Source organism: Podarcis cretensis, assembly GCF_951804945.1.
Source record: "Podarcis cretensis genome assembly, chromosome: 11".
Taxonomy (NCBI): domain Eukaryota; kingdom Metazoa; phylum Chordata; class Lepidosauria; order Squamata; family Lacertidae; genus Podarcis; species Podarcis cretensis.
Window position 1 is genome coordinate 18,790,230 of NC_137180.1, and position 21,351 is coordinate 18,811,580.

Consider the following 21,351-nt stretch of genomic DNA (forward strand, 5'->3'; position numbering starts at 1 on the left):
ATCATTTCGATGGGGCTGGGGTCCTGGACCTAAACTAACTAGAAATGGTTGACTGCCAGGCAGCTGGGGCAGGTCCTTGTTCAGTGGTATTGAGGAACCTTGGCTTCTGGGTCTTGCCAGTGGAAAGGAACTCAGGAGCTGGTTGGCAGACGTGTGGCTCCCCCAGCTACCACCTCTTACCTTAAAGAGGGCTTTGACCCGATAATAGACTGAAGTAATTAAACCTACAATCATTTTGCTGAGATCACTCTAGTGCACTCTAGGGACGGTTGTCGTCTGTTGAGCAAGCTTCAAATCATAAGAGGCCAGCTGGTTGGTGGCCCATGCTCCATAGCCGCTTTCAGCCGCATATGCTAAAGAGTCATGGATATAGGCTGCATTTTAACTTTTCAGGGCCTGAAATTGGGGGAAAAGGTGCAGCTTATATTCAGGAATGCTTCCTTTTATTTGTCTCTCACCTTAAACCGGGATTTGAGCAGAGAATAGATAAAAATAATCAAATTGAGAAGCACCAGTAATCAACTGCCAGTTGTCATCTGTTGAACAAGCTTCAAACCATAAGGGGACAGAGGGAAGAAAGGTGATTGGCTGAGTAGATGGTGATGTCATAGATGGGTTCTGTTGAGTCATTGTATATTCATATCTCAACATCTGCTTCTTGGGAGAGCCAGCAGAAATTGTAGTTTGAAAAAGAGTCCATGTTACCAACTGACCGTATTTTAGCCTCCTTTTCCGCCTTTCAAAAAGGATTAGCCTGCCGAGATCTACGAGTGAAATATGTTATTTGCATGGATTTAAACATGATCATGTACTCATTAAAAAAAAAAAAGGTAAAGGACCCCTGACAGTTAAGTCCAGTTGTAGATGACTATGGGGTTGTGGTGCTCATCTTGCTTTACAGGCCGAGGAAGCCGGCGTCTGTCCACAGCGTTTGTCCGGGTCATGTGACCAGAGCAGCACATGGAAACACCGTTTACCTTCCCGCTGGAGTGGTACCTATTTATCTACTTGCACTTTTTGGTGTGCTTTCGAACTGTTAGGTTGGCAGGAGCAGGGACTGAGCAACGGGAGCTCACCCTGACGCAGGGATTCGAACCGCCGACCTTCTGATCGGCAAGCCCAAGAGGCTCAGTGGTTTAGACCACAGCGCCACCTGCGTCCCTCATGTACTCATTTCTGGAGATCAGACTACTGTTAGAGTTATAGCTACAAGGCCCCTAGTTCAAAATATGGCAACCGGAGGAACGGTTCTTTGTAACCACATACCACATTGTGAATTTTGGCCCTAATAAAGTTTTTATGTTATAACGTCAAAAAAACAACAACAAACCATTTCCATTCTTTTATAAAGAGTTTGTTATCTTGATTTCTTATTCTTCCAGTAAGTTTCGCCATTTCTGCATATTCCATAAGTTTTTGTATCCATTCTTCATTTGCTGGGACTTCTTCTTTTCATCTTTGGGCAAGTAACATTCTTGCTACTATAGTCACATCTTATGTATGTTTTTATGGGCTGAAAACTTTTACTAGTGGGCAGGCAGGATATAAATCAAATAAGTAGTAGAAACAGTGGGTGCTACACAGCAGCACTAGAAGGAGGCGGGTGGTGTGTTCAGCGCTGTTCAGGTATTGCTCCAAACCTGCACAGAGGCAGTGCTGGCCAGCTGCATGCCTGCAGAATGCTGATCATTCCAACTTTGACTCTGCTGCCACTTAGCAACATCTGCCAGGAAGAGTGTACTGCCCCTCGCTGCCTGCCTCACTTTCCACTCAGAGGTCATCACTATTTACTGCTGCCAGATCATCGCCTGTCTTCATTATCCCTACAATGGCACTCCATTGTTTACTTCCAATGACATGCCATCATTTACAGCGGTAGGGAATCTCTGGCTTGCAGGTCTAACCAGCCCAACTTGCCAATTGGCCTGTGATGCTGTCAGAGCTGCCTCCAGGTCCCAGCTCACAGAGGACCAACGCTAGGCTGTAGTTATGTACAAAAGTCTTTATTGAGGTTCAGTTTCCATTTTAAAGCCGCAGCGCGCAGCTCTACGTCTCGACCTTAGACCGGCGAAGTCCCGTCTGAGTCTCCGCCCCTTCCACACCAGTTTAAGACTCTCGCCTTGCTCCACCTCTTTCTAAGTTCCTTTCTCCTCTGGGTCCTCCTGCCCGCTAGGGTTTCATCCTTCCTGGACTCCTCTGACGCTGACCCTGATGATTCTTCCCCCTCCTTCCGGCGGGCTTTAGGACCTGGTTCCCTATCCGGGCTACCTTCTGTGCCGCTCGCCTGTACATTTGAACTTGGCGCGCGTGCGCCCAGCCTGCAACTTTCCTCTTGACCGTTCCCTCGCTCTCCGATGGAGGCGTGGCCACCCCTGACTCCTCTTCTCTCGCTGGTGGTGAATATGTGGGCTCTGATACCTGGGACTCCTCCCCCCCACTACGCTCTGGTGGGGAAGCTGGTCCTGATTTCCAACTGCTGCTCTGGGAGTCCCCGCTGGCCCCTTGTTTCTGGGGTGTCCCCCTTGGGTCCCCCCTTGCCCTGCCCATCGGCGCCCCCTTCTGTGAATCTTCCGATTCGCTGGAGAGGCTCACGGAATCTATTGGGCTGCTGTCATCCTCTCCTACGCTGCCCTCGGATTGCTCCCCCTCGCTCTCCATCTCCTCTCCTCCCTGCGCTCCCGCTGAGTCCCTGACAGATGCCATTTTGTTTTTGTTTTTTTAAATATTTTTATTAATAATTTCAACATAACAACATATCAAAACATATCATATTCATTATTTCCCCCCTTTCCCCTTGACCCCCCAAACCCTCCCTCCCCTCCCCCAGAGACTTCCTTCAGCTCCTCCCTCTGATTTCTCAACACGTATTATTCTCTGCATGTTATAAAATTATATGAATCCTTACATTATCTGTCTTCTTACAGGGAACCAGGCAGAGGGCCTTCTCAGTAGTGGCACCCGCCCTGTGGAACGCCCTCCCACCAGATGTCAAAGAGAAGAACAACTACCAGACTTTTAGAAGACATCTGAAGGCAGCCCTTTTTAGGGAAGCTTTTAATGTTTAACAGACCACTGTATTTTAATACTTAGTTGGAAGCCGCCCAGAGTGGCTGGGGAAACCCAGCTGGATGGTCGGGGTATAAATAATAAATTCTATTCTATTCTATTCTATTCTATTCTATTCTATTCTACCATGTTATCAATCAATAAATTTGTGTATGTTTATTCAAAACCTGCCAAGGAGTCCAGTTCATTTTGTTGTCTTTTTAAGTAATTTGTGAAAATTGTCTTTTTAAGTAATTTGTGAAAATTCTTCTTTAAAGTCACAGTTGTCTTTGTCTCACAGTTTGTATGTCAGTTTAGCCAGTTCTGCATAATGGCCTGTGATGCCATTTTGACCATGTCAGGCTCGCTTTCCCTACACCTGACAGAAAGCTTCTGCAGAGCGTAGGGCGGCATGTGTCTGCGTGCTGGTGTGTGTTGTACAACAAGTTTAAACAACACTTCCTCTCTTCCCCCCCACACTGCTTTTTAAAAGTTTGGAAAGAAACTGGGTTCCCAGGCCAATTTCGAGTTTGGCCTTTAGACACTGTAGGAAGTCACACTACCTTTATTGCTAAGCCAGCAGGGGTTAGTTGCTCGCTGTTCCGCTCATTCAAGCAGTCTTCGCCCATCAGAGAGGTGAGATGCTGTAGGCATTCTGCATGCCCCTGTGATGCGGCAACATGCAAAAGGTTGTTGCCGTTTTCATCGTGGATCTTGTCCAGGTTGTCAGCTGCGAGGTGGGGCTGTGCAAAAGACGACATGGGAGAGTTAGTAATTTAATTCCATGTGAGCCCATTTTAGCAGCTACTAAGGTTTATGTGTCTGCAAATAAATACTGACTGAATGGCCTGTTGTCTACCTAGTTGGCTTGTAGAACTGCCCATTCTAGGAGACCTATATTTACCTTTTTTTTAGGTTGCTAGAAGGACCAGCACATCACATAGACCAGGGGTAAGCCAAGGTTCTCCCTTCCAGATATTTTGAACTATAGCTCCCATCAACCTCAAACAGCATGGCCAATGGTTGGGGGTTATGGGAGCAACATATGGAGGTCATCAAGTTAGCAACCTCACTCTATCTATCTATCTATCTATCTATCTATCTATCTATCTATCTATGGTGTATATGTCTATATATAGAGAGAGAGACTGAGTACAACCATTGACAAAAGAAATGCACCAGTCTCAGTTTTATTTCATTGATCACATTTAATTTACAGACAAAGATAAAGATACAGACTATGAGAGTTTCATAAAAATAATGAACAGACAGATATACGGACAACTTTGAGGTGGCCTTGGAAAAGGTGCTTTTTGCCCCGTCCCTCTGCTCGCTTTGGCTGCTCTATCCTTCTCCCTCCCTGAGTAGGGTGCAGGCAGAATTGCCTGCCTTATTTTACTGTACGGAGTGTCAGTTTTCTTTATGTAGTAAAATCACCACATGCCCACTTGACTATGTGATGGCATGGATTCACATGGCATTCCCAGGAAGTGCTGCCAGGCTGCCAGCCGGCACACAGAGCCCTGCGCTGCCACAACTGCATGTGCAAGGCTTTAAAATAAGTCTAGTCTTGCATGTATTCACAGGAATGCAGAGTTTTCTGCCACTGTGGCAGAATTTCGTGGGCAGCCCGGGAAGTGCCTGCCAGGCTAGAAGCCAGCCTGAGACTTCTGTGCTGCTGCAACGATGAGTATGATGCAGGCAGAATTTTTATTACACAGCATTTAAAGAAAAATAAAGACCCCTTATAACCATGGGGTCTGAGGGACCTCTGGGCTGCATGGGGCTCTAGACATGCGCTCATTAGTCCAGCCTTAGTGGTGCCACTGTCTACACAACAAACAAACACACCCAAATACAAGTGCTATTTGGGTATCTTTATTTGTTGTGCATGGGGCCAAATAACCCATTAGGGATGCACTAATAATGCTAAATCACTGAGCACCATTCTGACTTTGCATATCTTTTTGACTAAGATCCATTGGAAGAGGCTCTCAGAACCGTGTCCTGTATCACTTCCATTGCTGTATTCTTCCACCTCCACCCTACTCTTGTTGTATGGATTTAAGAGTTCTTGCTATATGAGTTCTTTCTGAGCCTTGGCTCCAGGGGTGATCAGAGGCTTTGTTTATTGAGTCTCTCTTTTGTGATAGGCAATATCAGAACTACTTGGATTTGCATAGAGTGCTGTTTCATTACAGCCCATTTTAAAAGTTTTCCAAGCATTACAGTCATTAACTGATACAAATAGTAGTAATTGTAGTAGTAATTGGCCATATACACATCGCTGCTGGGAGTCAAGAACCTGGCTGTGTTATAAGACAGTGTTATAAGACGGCCATGGTTATAAGAATTCTTAGCAAAATAACAAAAAAATAGAAGTGGATCTACATAGATTCTGTACAGTATATTTATGTGATACGTCATCTAATCCTATCCTCCTGTCTGTACCTAAAACTCCTAATTAAATTATGATAAATATAATATAGTCCTTTAAAAGGCACCCACAACAGTGTGCTTCTGAAAAGGCACTAGTTAGAATTTATAGTGTTCTAAGCTTTCCTCCAATAGCGGAGTTATTCCGATAGATTCTTTGTGAGTTCCCTCAGCTCCTTCTAACGTTAATATGTGAGCACAATCAAAAGATTGGAAATAATGATTTAGAGCTTGAGACATGCTGTCTAATATCCTAAGTCAAGGAGTAGACATCTATAATGTTTCAAACAAAGGAAAGAAAATAATTGGAATGCCCTGGAGGAGTAAGAAAAAAACCTCAACCCTAGAGTTTCCTTCCAGACTGGTGAAGCATTGGATTGAATTAATTGTATAATGTCACTCAGTTTTATGAAGGCAGATCTGGAATAGGCATGAACGAATATTGATCTGCTGCAGTACGACAGTTCCTATGTTCCTAAGGGAATGCCCATAAAACAATATAAGGTTACATTATATTGTACTGCTCTTTGTGTACTAATCCGTCAGATAAAGGAAAAGGCAAGCTAGTTCTACCACAGGATTGTTCTTCATATTTCACATTAGAAACAGACCCAAACATATTTTTTTATTTGCATGGCATCTTCTATATTACATTCCAGAACCAACATGTCTTTCAGCTTTTCACTTTACTAGAATATGAAAACTTCAGCTCGTCTCAAGGAGCAAGAAATCTTATAAAGCATTGACTACGAGAATCCCACTGGGCCAAGCATTGCACTAGACTGAAAATATCATGCCTGATAATTATTATAAGAAAAAAAGCAAGAGATTACAAATGGCTGAAGAAACAAATTGAGAGGGAAAAGCAAAATAAACTGTGATGAGAATATTTGGATACATTACAATCTGAGTTTCTACTTAGTACTTTCATATAGAGAAAAGAAGGGACTGTTCTTATTTTTCCTTTAAGGGTTTAAAGGAAAAAAGCAAAGGTTTTTTGGTCTCACAATTGATTATTTTTATTATTATTGTGCAATTGAATACTAGCTCCTTTTTTAAGCTCTCTGTTTTTGTGTTTGCTGCTGCATTCATGATCTGTCTCTGTCCTGCTTTAGGTAAAAGCTGTAGGTAAAACATAAACAAAAGTAGGCACAAAGTAATGAATATGAATGCAGATAAGGCTTGCTTCCCCCCAACCTTGTTAGCTTACATCTAGTTGCTCTGGAAACGCCGTTTAATGATGTTTTATCACAAAGCTGTAACTAGCTAAAATCTCCATGTGGGTCAGAGGCCAATTGGGGCTTCTGTGTGAGCTCCTGTTCATGAAAGCTGTTGCAATAAGATGGGGTAAACACTCTTGAATATTAATCAGAACACACAACAGAAGCCTCTCTGTTGCTATTATTGGCCTCTGAGTAGGAACAGAGTTAATCTACTAATAAATGAACAAGTGGAGCCCCACCATTCCGAAAAGATTTAAAACAACAAAGGAGGATGCAACGTATACACGCCCTGCTAAGTAGTTGCATTAAAATCAACCATCCTTGAGTTTTTATAATCTTGAGTTTTTATATTCCCATGCAACTTGCCTTCAACAAATGTCCTTTTTGCAAATTAAAATGTGTGGTTTTCTCCAGGGAAAATCTCAACAGCAACTTTTCCCTCCTGCTCTGTGTGCCTTATGAATGAATAATTGAACGATTAAAAAACTTACCAGTAGAGAGATCTGCCCTTCTTTCACAATATTTAAGATGCTCTTGTTTTTCTTCATGTCCTCGCTCCTTTCTTCTGGACCTCCGGGGCTGCTCCAGTTCATACTGAGGTTTAGTTCATCCTGTTTGCTTTCTGGTGCTGCTGCCTGCAGATGAAAATTCTTTAACTGACAGTGGGGCACCGTCTTCTCCATTTTATCAGCCAACGTCCTGTTGAGGAAGCCCTTGGTCTGGGCTTCGGGTTCATGGACCGAACCACATTTAACTAGCGGCTGGGGGGACTCCAATTCTTCAGCTAAATGCTTGTGCTGATCGGGGACAATGGGCTGCCCTTTTCTCAGCTGGGAGCTTTTCACAGGGGACAGAACGCAGAACTGTGTTGTCCCTGTCAGTGCCTTCTCTGTGTTCCCTGCTGGGCATGACTTGCCACTGAGACCATTCAGCGTTGAGTACACACTCAAAATCCGTTTCTCTGGAGCAGCCTTGGCAAAAGCAGCTAGCTGCTGGCTTGATTTAATGTAAGGCACATCCAAAATTTCATCCATGTCTAGGTCGTAGTGCTCCAACTCACCAAGCAGAACTCCAGGCTCAATGCATTTTGTTTTAAGGCCCTCTCCATTACCTGGAAGTGGATCCCCATTCTGAGGTGCAGGTGCAGAGTCACTGCCTTTCTGGCACTCCATCTTCTGGTTCTTTTGGTCATCACTTTCATTATTTTCTGAGCTCTCTGGTTGGTGCTTAAGGGGAGAAACCCTCTTCACCGGTCTGAATTTACTGTACATATCTGCAATGCCTGTTGGTTTTTGTGCATTTCCGAGGACCGTCGAAACTCCTGAACTCCAATTCGTGCTGGGAACTAAAAAAAAGCATAAGAAACGCAACCTCAAATGAATTCAATTTCATCATCACCCGTGCATGCATTCTTCCTATCTTGTATACTTTGAAAAGAGGATACCTTGGAAACATAATTACCCATAATTAAAGTACTGTGAAAATACCTTGGGGGAAACTATATCTTGTATTTTAATGACCACCTTGCACACCGCAAGGTTTCGGTTGCTAAAAATTAAGCGACAGAAATACAGAGCACTATTCATGGCAGGAGGGTGAAAAGCGAAAAACTGTGGAAGCCACATTAAATTTAGATTGTAATTTTGGCTCATAGAGAATGATCAGAAAATATTCACAGCCTTGTATTCTAGTTTTGAACCTTAAGGTCAAATAGTGTTTTTTTTGTGATTCTGAAATGAAGCTGCAGAGGCAGCAGAGGAGAAGGTTGTGAATGTGCTTTCCATGGTGGTGGAGGGAAGGAAGGGGTGTTTAGCTCTTTCTCTCACAGTCCTCTTGATCAAAATCTCCCCCAGGCTACCTGCCTCACAGAAAGAGGGATACAGATATTGCTCTCCATGGGACAAATAGCAGAATGGGGTACAATCCTAAGCAGAAGGATGAAAGAAGATTAAGTGCCTCCTCCCTGCTGCTATGTCCACATTCACAACCAGGGCCGGATTTCGGTTTGATGAGGCCAAACCTACTGAAGGTAATGGGGCCCTTTATACAGGGTGAGTCCATTACAAGAGGCCTGGTGGATACAGAGTCCACATGTTCCACGGAGTCTCTTTTGAAAGACTCACCCTGTATGTCCAGCTGTCCTTGGTCAACAACAAATTGTCACTGTTTTTTGTGTTGAATATATGCTATATGGTAATTTATGGACCTAATAGGTATCTAAAGCCGTTTGCACATAACAAAATATATATTTTATCAAAGTAATTGATATAGAAATGAGCAAACCAGTGATATTTTAGGGAGCAGGCTAGCAGGTGGGGCCCATTACTTACATCAAAGGAGCCTACGCAACACAAAACACTGTTGCTGTATGTAGGTTTTATTTTTTTTTATCTTATATTTTGGAAATGTACATCCAGTTTTTTCCCTTTATTTAGCTTGTTTAGCTTATACGTAAATCCAGCACTGTTCACAACCAGCCAATGCCACTTTTCATTTTTAAAACAAAAGTTGGGAGATGTTGTCACAGATCTCCTGCAAAATGTATCATCTCTCCCTATCACACGTTCTTCAGAATTCAAATGGATTCTTGCTATCCTAAGTATTAGCTGATTTTATCAAAGTTCACTTCATTTAGTAGGAAGGCCTCACAAAACTGTCTGACGGTCACCTTTTAATGTGTAGGATTGGACTTCGTAAAAGAGTTTCTTCGCAGAGCCACACTTCAATTTATTGCGTGTACTAAATGCAATGCTTCAGTTGCATCTATCTTGCACTCAAGTTGAGCTTCTAAGAAACACTCTGTTTCAAGAAGCAGCTGTGCTAACATTGTTATCAAAACAGCAAAAAAGTACATTTTGAAAGGAACAGAATAAGGTTTGACTTATTACCTGGATATCTTCAGAAGCTTTTGGAATGGTATTATTCGGCTAATTATTTATTATTCCAACAACAACATGCAGCTTAAGATGTTCAATACAAAAATCCCATTGCACAGATTTATTTATATATTGTATACGATCCTGAGTTCAAAGGGTGACAGTTTAATGCTGGTTTTATTTACATGTGAACCCCCCCCCCCAAGTGATAGAGGGAAATGGATACCACATGTTTCCCAGCTGTTTCATTCTAACAGGGACCAAGACTTTACACAGAAAGCAAATTTTGTCCTAGCCTCAAGGAAAATACTCCCCCCCCCCTTTTTGACAAAAGGGGTCTAGACAGCAACAAGGCATTAATGTTTTGTTAGTCATCACCTTCTTTGCACAGAGATGATTATTTGCCTTTTAAGGTTGAATGAGCTTTCTAGTGTAAATCCAAAATATATGGCAGATCTAAGCAAATAGCTTCTGGGCTGAGATAAAGACCCAGCATGTGAATGGCTGTGCCATAGCTGAAAAATACAAAGTTTTCAGAGAATCCACTTTCTCCCTGTGTTGTTTTCCTGGAGGACAAAATGGTAACGTGGAGAAGAATTGTAATATTTTCAGTATTGACTTAGCTATCAATTTGAAGCTAAGGCTCTATGAGTTAGGTTCAGACTTAATATATAAAATTGATCTGTTCAGACAAAAGAAACTCAAGCATTTAGGGTTGGAAAATTAATGCATTTGGGTTATCTATCCTCCTCCTTTATTTGGATTTCATTTCTTAGCCTATACTAAGGATGAGGAGCTACAATATATCCAGGATCATTGCTACTCACTTAAAAGATTTGGGGCACAGGCCCATAGACACAAACTTGCACATGCTATTCTAGAGAGAGAGAGAGATGAAAATCTCAAACTTAAATGTCACAGATAATGTTATTAGGACGCTAGATAGTTTTAATTCTGAGATCACTTGCCCTTAACCAAAATATTTATCTTAGGCATAGCTCTCCAGCTTACTACATTCTTGGTTTCAATTCTCCTTTCCCAAGTCTTCGTCCCAAAATATGCTGAACACAAAGTCTCAGCGCACACAGACAAAATTCAACAACCTCAGGCACCTTTTCATCTGGGTACAGTGGTACCTCTGGATACGAACGGGATCCGTTCCGGAGCTCCGTTCCCATTCTGAAGTAAACGCAACATGCGTCTGCGCGTCATGATTCGCTGCTTCTGCACATGCGTGTAACGTCATTTTGACTGTCTGCACATGCGCGAGCGGCAAAACCATTCCGTTCCGTTACTTCTGGGTCGCCCTGGAGCGCAAGCCGAAAGTGCTCAACCTGAAGCAACATCAATCTGAGGTATGACTGTATATAGATTCTTCCAGGTGTTTCCTCTTATTTAAGCAATAAAGGTATAAAGGGGCGAGTGAGACCAAGCTGCCTGGCCTACCACAATATCTTCATCATCCCTGTTCTATGATTCTATGATTTATTCATATTAGAACTAAGCTGAAACTGTGGTGTGATTTCAACAGCATTCCAGTCTGGCAATTTTTGAGGTGTCCTTCAAAGAGAAAAAAAGGCAAAATGCTATTAAGAAAGCATTACCAGAGATGCTAGTGCATAATGAAATCTGACTGGGTACATAGTGCTGTGCTGCTAATCATGGTCGCTACATGAGCCCTGATTAATTCCAATCATTCCTGAAAGGGAAAGAAGCCTGAAACTGTTTGGTGGCAGTGAAATGGCAGAGAAAATTCAGCAGATACACCAGTAAATAAACCACAGAGCCCAACTTCAAAACAACAACAAGATCACAGAATCATAGAGCTGGAAGGGACATGAGGATTACCTAGTTCAACTCCCTGCAATGCAGGAATCTTTTGCCCAACATAGGGCTCAAACTACAACCTTGAGGGAGCGTCTCCACCCGCATCGTTGAGCCCAGACACTGAGGTCCACATTCGAGGGACTTCTGGCAGTTCCCTCACTGCAAGAAGTGAGGTTACAGGGAACCAGGCAAAGGGCCTTCTCGGTGGTGGTGCCAACCCTGTGGAACGCCCTCCCACCAGATGTCAAAGAAATAAACAACTATCTGACTTTCAGAAAACAACTGAAGGCAGTCCTGTTTAGGGAAGGTTTTTAAGTTTGATGTTTTATAGTGTTTTTAATATTCTGTTGGGAGCTGCCCAGAGTGGCTGGGGAAACCTCGCCAGATGGGTGGGGTATAAATAACATTCGGCTCCCAACCGAATGTTAAAAACACAATACAGCATTGAACATTAAAAACTTCCCTAAACAGGGCTGCCTTCAGATGTCTTTTAAAAGTAAGATAGTTGCTTAGTTCCTTGACATCTGATGGGAGGGCATTCCACAGGGCGGATGCCACTACAGAGAAGGCCTTCTGCTTGGTTCCCTGTAACCTCACTTCTCACAGTGAGGGAACTGCCAGAAGGCCCTCAGTGCTGGACGATGGGGGTGGAGATGCTCCTTCAGGCTTGGATTAAAATCCACCCATGTTCTTTTTCTCTCTCTCCTCTCCAATGCCTGGTGTGCTGTACAGAAGCATGACAGGACCCAAGGGCTCAGCAGTGTTTGGGAAAGTGTAGCTTTTTCAAGGGCTACCGCCATGTGACTTGGTCTACTGTGAACTTGTATCTTCTAGGACTGCTGATATACAGTGCACCAAGTGTCTGGGAGGAGAAAGAGAGAGACTTATCTTTCGTTTTCCCACAGCCTATTGCTGCTACCAGAGTGGAACCCCCAGAAGTGCCAGCCTGGAAAGAGAAAGGAAGGAAGGAAAGGAATTTGAAGATCTAGTCTGGACAGTGAAGATGGTTTGGGGACTTTTGGTGGGAGTATGGGAGCAGGCCAGGGACGCAGGTGGCGCTGTGGGTTAAAGCCTCAGCGCCTAGGGCTTGCCGATCGAAAGGTCGGCGGTTCGAATCCCTGCGGCGGGGTGCGCTCCCGCTGCTCGGTCCCAGCGCCTGCCAACCTAGCAGTTCGAAAGCACCTCCGGGTGCAAGTAGATAAATAGGGACCGCTTACCAGCGGGAAGGTAAACGGCGTTTCCGTGTGCGGCTCTGGCTCGCCAGAGCAGCGATGTCACGCTGGCCACGTGACCCGGAAGTGTCTCCGGACAGCGCTGGCCCCTGGCCTCTTAAGTGAGATGGGCGCACAACCCCAGAGTCTGTCAAGACTGGCCCGTACGGGCAGGGGTACCTTTACCTTTACCTTTATGGGAGCAGGCCAGGCTGAATGTGAATTGACTCGGAAACTAAACGAGCTATTTCCAGAAAATTTGGGAAGTGGCTTGCGTTGCTTCTAAGTCAATCCAATGAACATGACAGGTGTCTCAATCAGATCTAATCTGCACCCCTTAGCCACTATCCAATGTGTTCTTGCCTATCATTAAATACCTTTTAGAAAAGACAATGCACAGGATTTCAATCATAAATGTATGTCTCTACTGAGTATAATTTTTAATATAATTTTGAGCCGTTTTTACATAATTTCTTTTTCTTCTTCTGAATCGGTATAACTCTTTCATTTACTCAGGAATCCTAACTAGCATATGGAAAGTTGTAGAATGTGGGCGCTGTTTCCACTTTGCAGCAACACCTTGCCTAGTCCCTTGCCTCATGAGATGCAAAAGCAATGCTTTCCTCACCATTGCTTGGAAGTATTGGGAGTGAGGGTTCATGGCAGAAGTGAGAAGAGAGAAAGATACTGTTTTTGCTTTGTTCTCACATGTGACTCAGTAAGGATGTGTGGCAATTTAGCCATTAATGGTTGTGTCAGAGAAATTCTACACCTACGCTACAAGCAATGGCAATTTTCTCCTTTGTGAAACACAATACATAAATAAAATACTTGCCAACGCCTGGGTCTTCAAATGTTCCTAAAAAACCCCAAGGCCCCGGGTTTCTACAATTGGCATTTTAGTTTCAAATATATTAATGAAATTACCATTTGATGTAAGCACAATGAAATTTTCAGAGGGCAATGCAGAGATGTTACTCTCACCAGTATACTTTTGCTCCGTGCTGAAGACAGAAACAAAAGAGCCTTAATCCGATTTACAAAGTGAAAAACAACACTGAATGCACTTTTTTTTTGTCAGTAGGGGAGAAAAGGTCTCCAGCTGGTTCTCATCTGTGTGCCATGGCTCTTCATTTAGTTTACACTATTAAACGCAAAAACTTTGCTTTCATCTTAACTGTTACAGTATGCCTGAGAGTAGATTCTATCTTGTAGCATCCTTGATAGAGTTTCAGAATTTGGCAAAACATCATGCCTCAAACTGGTCATGACCATATGGGTAGTAAATGTATCCAACATTTTTTCATTGGCGCCTACATCATTATGTCTTGTCACTAATGGTTTCTCGGTTTTTTTCAGTAAATTGTTGCATATACTGTGGTTTGGAGCTGCTGAGGTTAAACCCTGCATTTATCTGTGTGCCGCCAAATCCTTTTATGGAACTTTTGTTGTTATTGCTGCTGCTGCTAATAACCTAACATCTTAAGAGAGAAGAAATTCAGAGAAAAAGCAACAGGGGAGAAAGAAACTCATTGTTACCAGACAGCTATCACACAAATACCAAAGTTTAGAAGAAGAAGACAGTTCAAGAAGGTATTTACACGAACAAAATTTCCCTCTAAAAATGACGATTGCAGAACAGAAATGAGCAGCATACCTGTTCTGTCTTCATTTTGTGAGTCACACTTCCGACGTAATTCTGGGATAGTCTTGAGGGAAGTTACTGAATACTGAAAAACAAAAAAATCACATTTGCTCAGTAATTTTGTTACGAAATCTAACCACATTATGAGTAAAGTGGATGCCTCATTTTAATGATGTTGTGCATTACCCAGTGCTCTGCTGGAGGCTTAGAACAAAGGTGCTACCCCCCTCCATTTCAGCACAACATAAAAGTGCTACTTAAGGACATTTGCACTCTGCTGCCAGAGGAAGATAGTGAACAAAGGATTTTTTAGAACAATCTGACCCACAAAGCCTGGCAGATCAGTCATCTAGTTTCCCTATCATGGAAGCAAAGCCTCCCTAGCTGTGGTATGTCACAGAAACATAGAATCATAGAATTTAAATAATAATAATAATAATAATAATAATAATAATAATAATAACAACAACAACAACTTTTTATTTATATCCCGCCCTCCCCTGCCAGAGCTGGGCTCAGGGCGGCTAACACCAATAAAATTACAATAAAACACAACAGGGGAAAACAAACAAACAAACAAACAAACCCAGTTTATTAAAATACGGGTTAAAATACAATTTAAAATGCAGACTCATTTTAATAGTAGCCCATAGATCAAAACCATAAGGGGAGGGAAACATAAGGGTCAGACTGAGTCCAAACCAAAGGCCAGGTGGAACAGCTTTGTCTTGCAGGCCCTGCAGAAAGATGTCAAGTCCTGCAGGGCCATAGTCTCTTGTGGCAGAGCATTCCACCAAGTCGGGGCCAGTACTGAAAAGGCCCTGGCCCTAGTTGAGACCAATCTAACCTCTTTGAGGTTCGGGACCTCCAAAGTGTCGTCATCTTTGGACCTTAAGGTCCTCTGCGGAATGAATTAAGTACTTAACCCGAGGTACCACTGTGTGTGTGTGTGTGTGTGTGTGTAGTTTGCCTAACATATGCTTAGACTCAAATTTCTATCTATATGTAATTCTCTGAAATGTTAGGATCCTACAGAAATTATTCCTTATACAGTAAATGTATACAGGGGAGAAACCAGTTTCTCAAAGAGTATTATCACAGCATACATACATTTGCTGCAAGGGGGCACACCTGATGTTAATCAGCAAGCTATTCATTGGATTCACTCTTAAAGCAATGTCAAATGTCTGAGTAAGCAGTAATAATTTCTTCATAAACTTGTGGAATGCCTTCATTCACCCATATGATCCAGCACTGTAAAAAGAATTTTCCCACAAACAAAATTCTGTAGGTAATTTAATATTGATCCCCATGGTCCCTTTCAAAACTGAATGCTACACATCACAAAAATGTTAATTCATGCCAACACTGTTCTCGGTGCCAAAGGTACTCATTATACCTTTGACAATAAATACCTTTCTGCACATTAGTAACAGCAGTCTGCAAAGCCAAAAGACATAGGTAGGAAAGGAAAAAAAATTATAATATTTTTGAGATTATATGGTGATATAATGTTCTTAAATTTAGGGATATGTTTAGAAATGGCAGAGAAAACTGAATTACTTGGAAAACTCCAGTAGCTTCCCACATAATAGCCGAAGTGTTCTATGCGTGGCTTTGCTGTTGGAACTGATAATTTGCTAATTATATGTCAAAATCAAATGATTCAGTCAGTCTCAGGTGACCAGTTACAGAAATAACTTACTTGGCTGATTCAAATGAAGCTGAATTAGCCTGTCACTCCACAGATTTTACCTAGGACACCCATATTTCATAAAATTTCTTTCCGTTTTTGTTCTTGGGTTCTGTTGCCCTGACTCTGACTGCGCCTACTGCTAAGTCTATGGGACTTTTAGCTCTAAGAATCTGAGAACAGAGTCCATTTACTAGATTTTATATCCGTAGTGAAGCAGCGGCATAGCCACTGATCAGGAATGATGGGAGATGTAGTTTAGCAGCAACTGAAGGGGGCACAAGTTCTCCATTCCTGGTGTTTAAGACTGCAAGCCTGGGCAACCTTTCTTAGGGTCTTCAGCCCCTAAGCTGGGGTGAATCATGGGCCATGCCATACCAAGGGAGGCAATGGCCAGATTAAAAAAACAAAAAGTGGGGCAAGTCCACTTCTTGATGATAAAATCCTAGTTCTCTTTCCTAAGAAGGTTGGGAAATAGTCTATGGCCCAACACCCAGCCTGTAGAACACTTGAGAAAAATCCTTATTCTATGGATCACCCAACATCCAAAAGTTAAATGGGTGGCTTACTGTAAAAAGCTAACCATAAAACGTTACACAACAGAAGCTAGCAACCGAGGATGAGTTCAAAACACCAATGTTTACAACAGTATCAGAAATTTCACAAACCTTAGAACTAAAGAAATAAAAATGTCGTCACATGTTCACACACATATTGAGCAATGTATTTTTGCATTTCAGCAGTGAAAATGTACCAGGAGAAAGAGAAGCATCAGGTCTCAAAGGAAAACGCTAACTTCTTGAAGCCAGGTGGTGCAGTTTGAACTGCTACACAATTGGCAAATCAATTACAAGCAGGCTTTTTATACCCCATTGAAATGTGTTTTGTTAGTCCAGTGTTTTTCTCTATATATTATTTCCTCTCTCTCTTGGAATGGCAAACCATTCCATTTTTAACAGCATTAAAATATATTCAGTTCCCTACGAAAAATCTATTAAACATGCTATAAATTTGATTGTGCTTCTAATGGTGTGTGTTTGATTGCACTAGCAGATTTCCTCCTGCTCAGCTCCTGTCCCAAAACAAAATATGAAGGCTTGAAATTTCTGCCTTTTCTATCAATACGATGAACAGCATTTTCAGCTGAGAAAAACTATTAAGGCGCCAAGAGAGAACATTACTCACTTCTTTCCCAGGCTACTAACAGGGAACACTTCTTTCCTTGGCTCCTGTCTTTGTTCCATGGAGAGTGGCTACTGATCAGTCTTGCCACTGAGTTTTAAATATTACTTTTTCTGTACCTGTTTCATCTTATTATTGAGACACACTCTAGCCAACATGGTACCTTCCCAGACGTTGATAGACAACAGCTCCCATCAGCTCCAACCAAGCTAAGCCAATTGTCAGGGATGATGGCAGCCCTGTTTAGAGAAGCTTTTAATGTTTAATATACTATTGTAATTTAATATTCTGTTGGAAGCTGCCCAGAGTGGCGGGGTATAAATAAATAAATTATCATCATCATCATCATCATCATCCAATGGTGACTAATTCTGATGAATACATTCTACCTTTGCAGCGGGTGATGGTATGCTTCTGGAAACGGCAGGAAGGGAAAGTGCTATTGTATTCAGGTCCCACTTTTGGTTTCCCTGCAGGCATCTGGTTTGCCTCTGTGAGACAGGATACTGGCCTAGGTGGGGTACTGGCTTAAACCAGCAGGCTCCTCTTACCTTCTTATAACAACACCTATAAGGCACCACATTGGCTATGTCTGCACTACAATTTTATTTAACTGAACATTTGGGTGAAGCTTGGTATCTCATCATCAAAGGAAGAAACAGCAGGTCTAGTATAGACAATGTCTAGGCACAGCAGATATTGAATAAAGTTTTACTCAAGGTAGACCTATTCAGTTGAATGGACCTAACTTAAGGTAAAGGGACCCCTGACCATTAGGTCCAGTTGTGGCCGACTCTGGGGTTGCGGCGCTCATCTCGCTTTATTGGCTGAGGGAGCCGGCGTACAGTTTCTGGGTCATGTGGCCAGCATGACAAAGCCGCTTCTGGCGAACCAGAGCAGCGCATGGAAACGCCGTTTACCTTCCCACTGAAGCAGTACCTATTTATCTACTTGCACTTTGACGTGCTTTTGAACTGCTAGGTTGGCAGGAGCAGGGACCGAGCAACGGGAGCTCACCCCGTCGTGGGGATTTGAACCGCCAACCTTCTGATCGGCAAGTCCTAGGCTCTTTGTCCCACAGCGCCACCCGCGTCCCCGGACCTCACTTAGTCATGCTCATTAATTTCAGTTGGTTTACTCTGAGCTAAACTTTTTAGGTTACTATTTCGGTTGTTCAGCTACTATTTATTACTATTTCCAATAGTGGACTAGATGCTGAAACAAACATTTGGCAGACACTAACCGAAGGTAAGTACTTCAAAATTAATGAATTTCAATGGTGCCCAGAACCCACGGAAATCAAGCTTTTATCCTTACAATTCAGCAGTATGCAACTTTAAGAAGATAGGTTAACGGCAGTAAGGTAGCACATGACAAATTAGCAAAAACCAGACAAGAATGTTTTTTTGGAAGTAGTTGGAATGTTTTTGGAGGGAGTCGTGATTGTTGCTGCTGGTTTCAGATCTGCGGTTATTTCCCTGCAAATCTGTGAATTTGCAACTTTCGAACAAAACATGAATAAACGTGACAGAACATATCTATACCCCAGAATGAAGTCCACTCAGTGGGACCAGAATGCAAATGGCATAGATTTTATTTACAGAACTCAATGATGACACATTAGAGAGAGTGTGATGTTTTATCAAAAGTAACAGAAACTGTTCTTTAATCTAACACTGATAGCAGCCTGAAGTTTATTTATTGAGACCTGTATTTTCATTACAAGCTAATCTTGCCTGTGATAGTGGAAGCTGAAAATTAAGAATAATACTGTTCTTATGTATTAAGCATATTAAAAAACCAAAAAAAAAACCAGAAAGCATTTCACAGCATTCATTATTAACCCATTTCTGAAACTGACACTAAAGGTAATTATTGAGGCACAATGGGAAAGTCAAGAAGAGGTTACACCTTCTTTGTTTTATGCTGCTATAAAAATTGAGCCTAGAAATATGCTCTGGGACATGTCCCTATACCCCACAGTGATAAAAAGCACAGTTACCTCAAATAAATTATTCTTTTGAGATTAGATCACAGTCTAATGAATTTGCAATCTTAGCCTGCCTTCATTAATAATCTACATAAAGATAGTCAAAGTTTAAAATACAATTTAGGAGAAAATGGCTTCTGAATAAAGCAGCTGAAACTTTAAAAAATGAACAATATCCCTATAAAGGCCAGAATAAAACATAAATTCAGCAATCATATGTCTAATTCCCTCGCTAATTAGGCATTTAACACACATTTGGTTTGGAGCTTTTATTGGTATTCATAAAATAGAATAACCTATAGTCAAGATCTCATTAGGGACATTGGAATAAGCTGCATCATTAGTTTCGGTAAGAACTGCAAAGTATGCACCATAGAATGATAGCATTTTAATAATGGCATCACAATTGATTACTGTATTCAGATCCTCCAGGCATATTGCTGGCTTAAATAGATCCTTAACGTCCCTTAGAGATTGGTATAATACACTCTCAGAACTGTTAACCTTTGTAGATTCTAGGAAGTAGTGTGAAATAGGGGGTATAAAATAGGAAAATGTAACAGCAGCAGAAATATATGGAAGTGTTGTTTATTCAGAGTGCAGTTCAATTTTATCCCCTAGGCTTTCCATATTTGGAAATTATAGTAATAGCAATATAAACACTACAAGGCTTAGGCTGCAATCCTAACCTGATTTGCCTGGGAGTCAGCTCCGTTGTGAGTAGACATTGCTAGGATCACACTATAAGTTATGAAACTGATCCATCCCAGGGCCTCCAAGTGTCTCAATTTTCCAGGGACACCCCCCCATTTACAGAAGCTGTCCCAGTTTCTGATTTGATCCCAGAATGTCTTGCTTTTCCTTAGGATGTCCCTATTTTCATCAGAGAAATGTTGGAGGGTATGGAGTTATCTGACCCCCCGAGCCATCTGAAGGCAGCCCTCTATAGGGAAGGCTTTTTAAAATGTTTTATATATGTTGGAAGCCACCCAGAGTAGCAACCCAGTCAGATGGATAGGGTATAAATAGTAAAGTTCTTCTTCTTCTTCTTCTTCTTCTTCTTCTTCTTCTTCTTCTTCTTCTGGAATAGGACGTCCCTATTTTCATCAGACAAATGTTGCATACTTTAAGCAGATTCACAACCAGGGCGTCATATGTCATCCATACCCTGTGCTTAATGCAAAGTTATTCTTGGAATGTGTGGCAGCCCTGCTTTTGGAGTGTCTTTGGATTCTTGCACATTTGAATGTGTGAACTTGTGATGACTTTTCAAGACTAGCCTGGGCCCAAGTGGATATATTGCAACTGGATTTACCCAGGTATTTCAGAAGAGCATACTCAGGCCTTAAATAATATGTGAGGTAGGTCTTTAAGTCTTCAATGTGTTTGTGTGTGTGTGTGTGTGTGTGTGTGTGTGTTTCTATCAACCCATCAGTACCACAACTGAATCTCCTGTTGCATTAACTGAACTCAACCCTAAAAACAGAATATTGGTATGTCGTGTGGCATGGCTTCGGTGATATAAGCTGTTCACAATCTGTCATGAAGACGTACACAACACTGCATGCTTCTGGAACCTCATATCGGCAGTCAGTGCAGCTCCTTCAGCAGATACCATGGTATCAAGAGGATACCCCCAGTCAACAATCTTCATTCCACACTAACTGCGACTTCCAGGCTAAGTCCCACATAGAACACATTGGAGCAATCCTGTCTTGAGGTAACCATTGCCAGCACCACAATGATCAAGCTATCTTGGTCCAGGAATGGTTGTAGCTGTCTCAATGGCTTCATATAGATGCAAACTAGCATGAAGGACAAAATAGTGCCCTAAGACACCCCATAATATACAAAAAATCCTGCCACACCTTTATTTTCTCTTTTTCAGGTCTTCCACTCATTTGGTGAAAATGATGGAACATTTAAGCCGAAAACCAAAACAACAGAAAGACTGTATTTCAGTCAGCAGAGAAGAAAAAAGAAAAGCCTGATAACTTACAGATATATCATCACTAAAATCTATTTCATCCAAATCAAGGTATTCAGGTGCTTCCATCATTCTGCTATGCACATCTTCATTGGCTTCGTTGGATAATAAAAGTCCTATTTAAAAGAGAAAAAAGAAAGACAAAAATTAACACTGTACACTTACTAAGGGGTTGTATTCAACATAGCACTAAGTCCTGTTAGTGCAATAATGACTGCAAGTGTAATGGGACTTTC

The 21,351-nt window shown here is 42.0% G+C and overlaps 1 protein-coding gene across 5 annotated transcripts in view; it reads right to left on the minus strand.

The window, feature by feature from the left end:
* The window catches only part of SNCAIP (synuclein alpha interacting protein), a 92,383-nt gene that overhangs the window by 32,815 nt on the left and 38,217 nt on the right, over positions 1-21,351 (minus strand). For 2 of the 5 annotated variants that reach the window (XM_079995405.1, XM_079995404.1), the window contains exons 2-5: positions 21,128-21,231; positions 14,276-14,348; positions 7,196-8,049; positions 3,609-3,788 (exon numbers count right to left, since the gene is read on the minus strand). In XM_079995405.1, coding sequence (XP_079851531.1) covers positions 3,609-3,788; positions 7,196-8,049; positions 14,276-14,348; positions 21,128-21,187 — 1,167 coding nt within the window. In that variant the 5' untranslated portion in view covers positions 21,188-21,231. Of the gene's footprint in view, positions 1-458; positions 506-3,608; positions 3,789-7,195; positions 8,050-10,407; positions 10,458-13,545; positions 13,620-14,275; positions 14,349-21,127; positions 21,232-21,351 lie in introns of those variants that run through there. The other 3 variants (XM_079995407.1, XM_079995406.1, XM_079995408.1) reach the window with 3 other exon arrangements.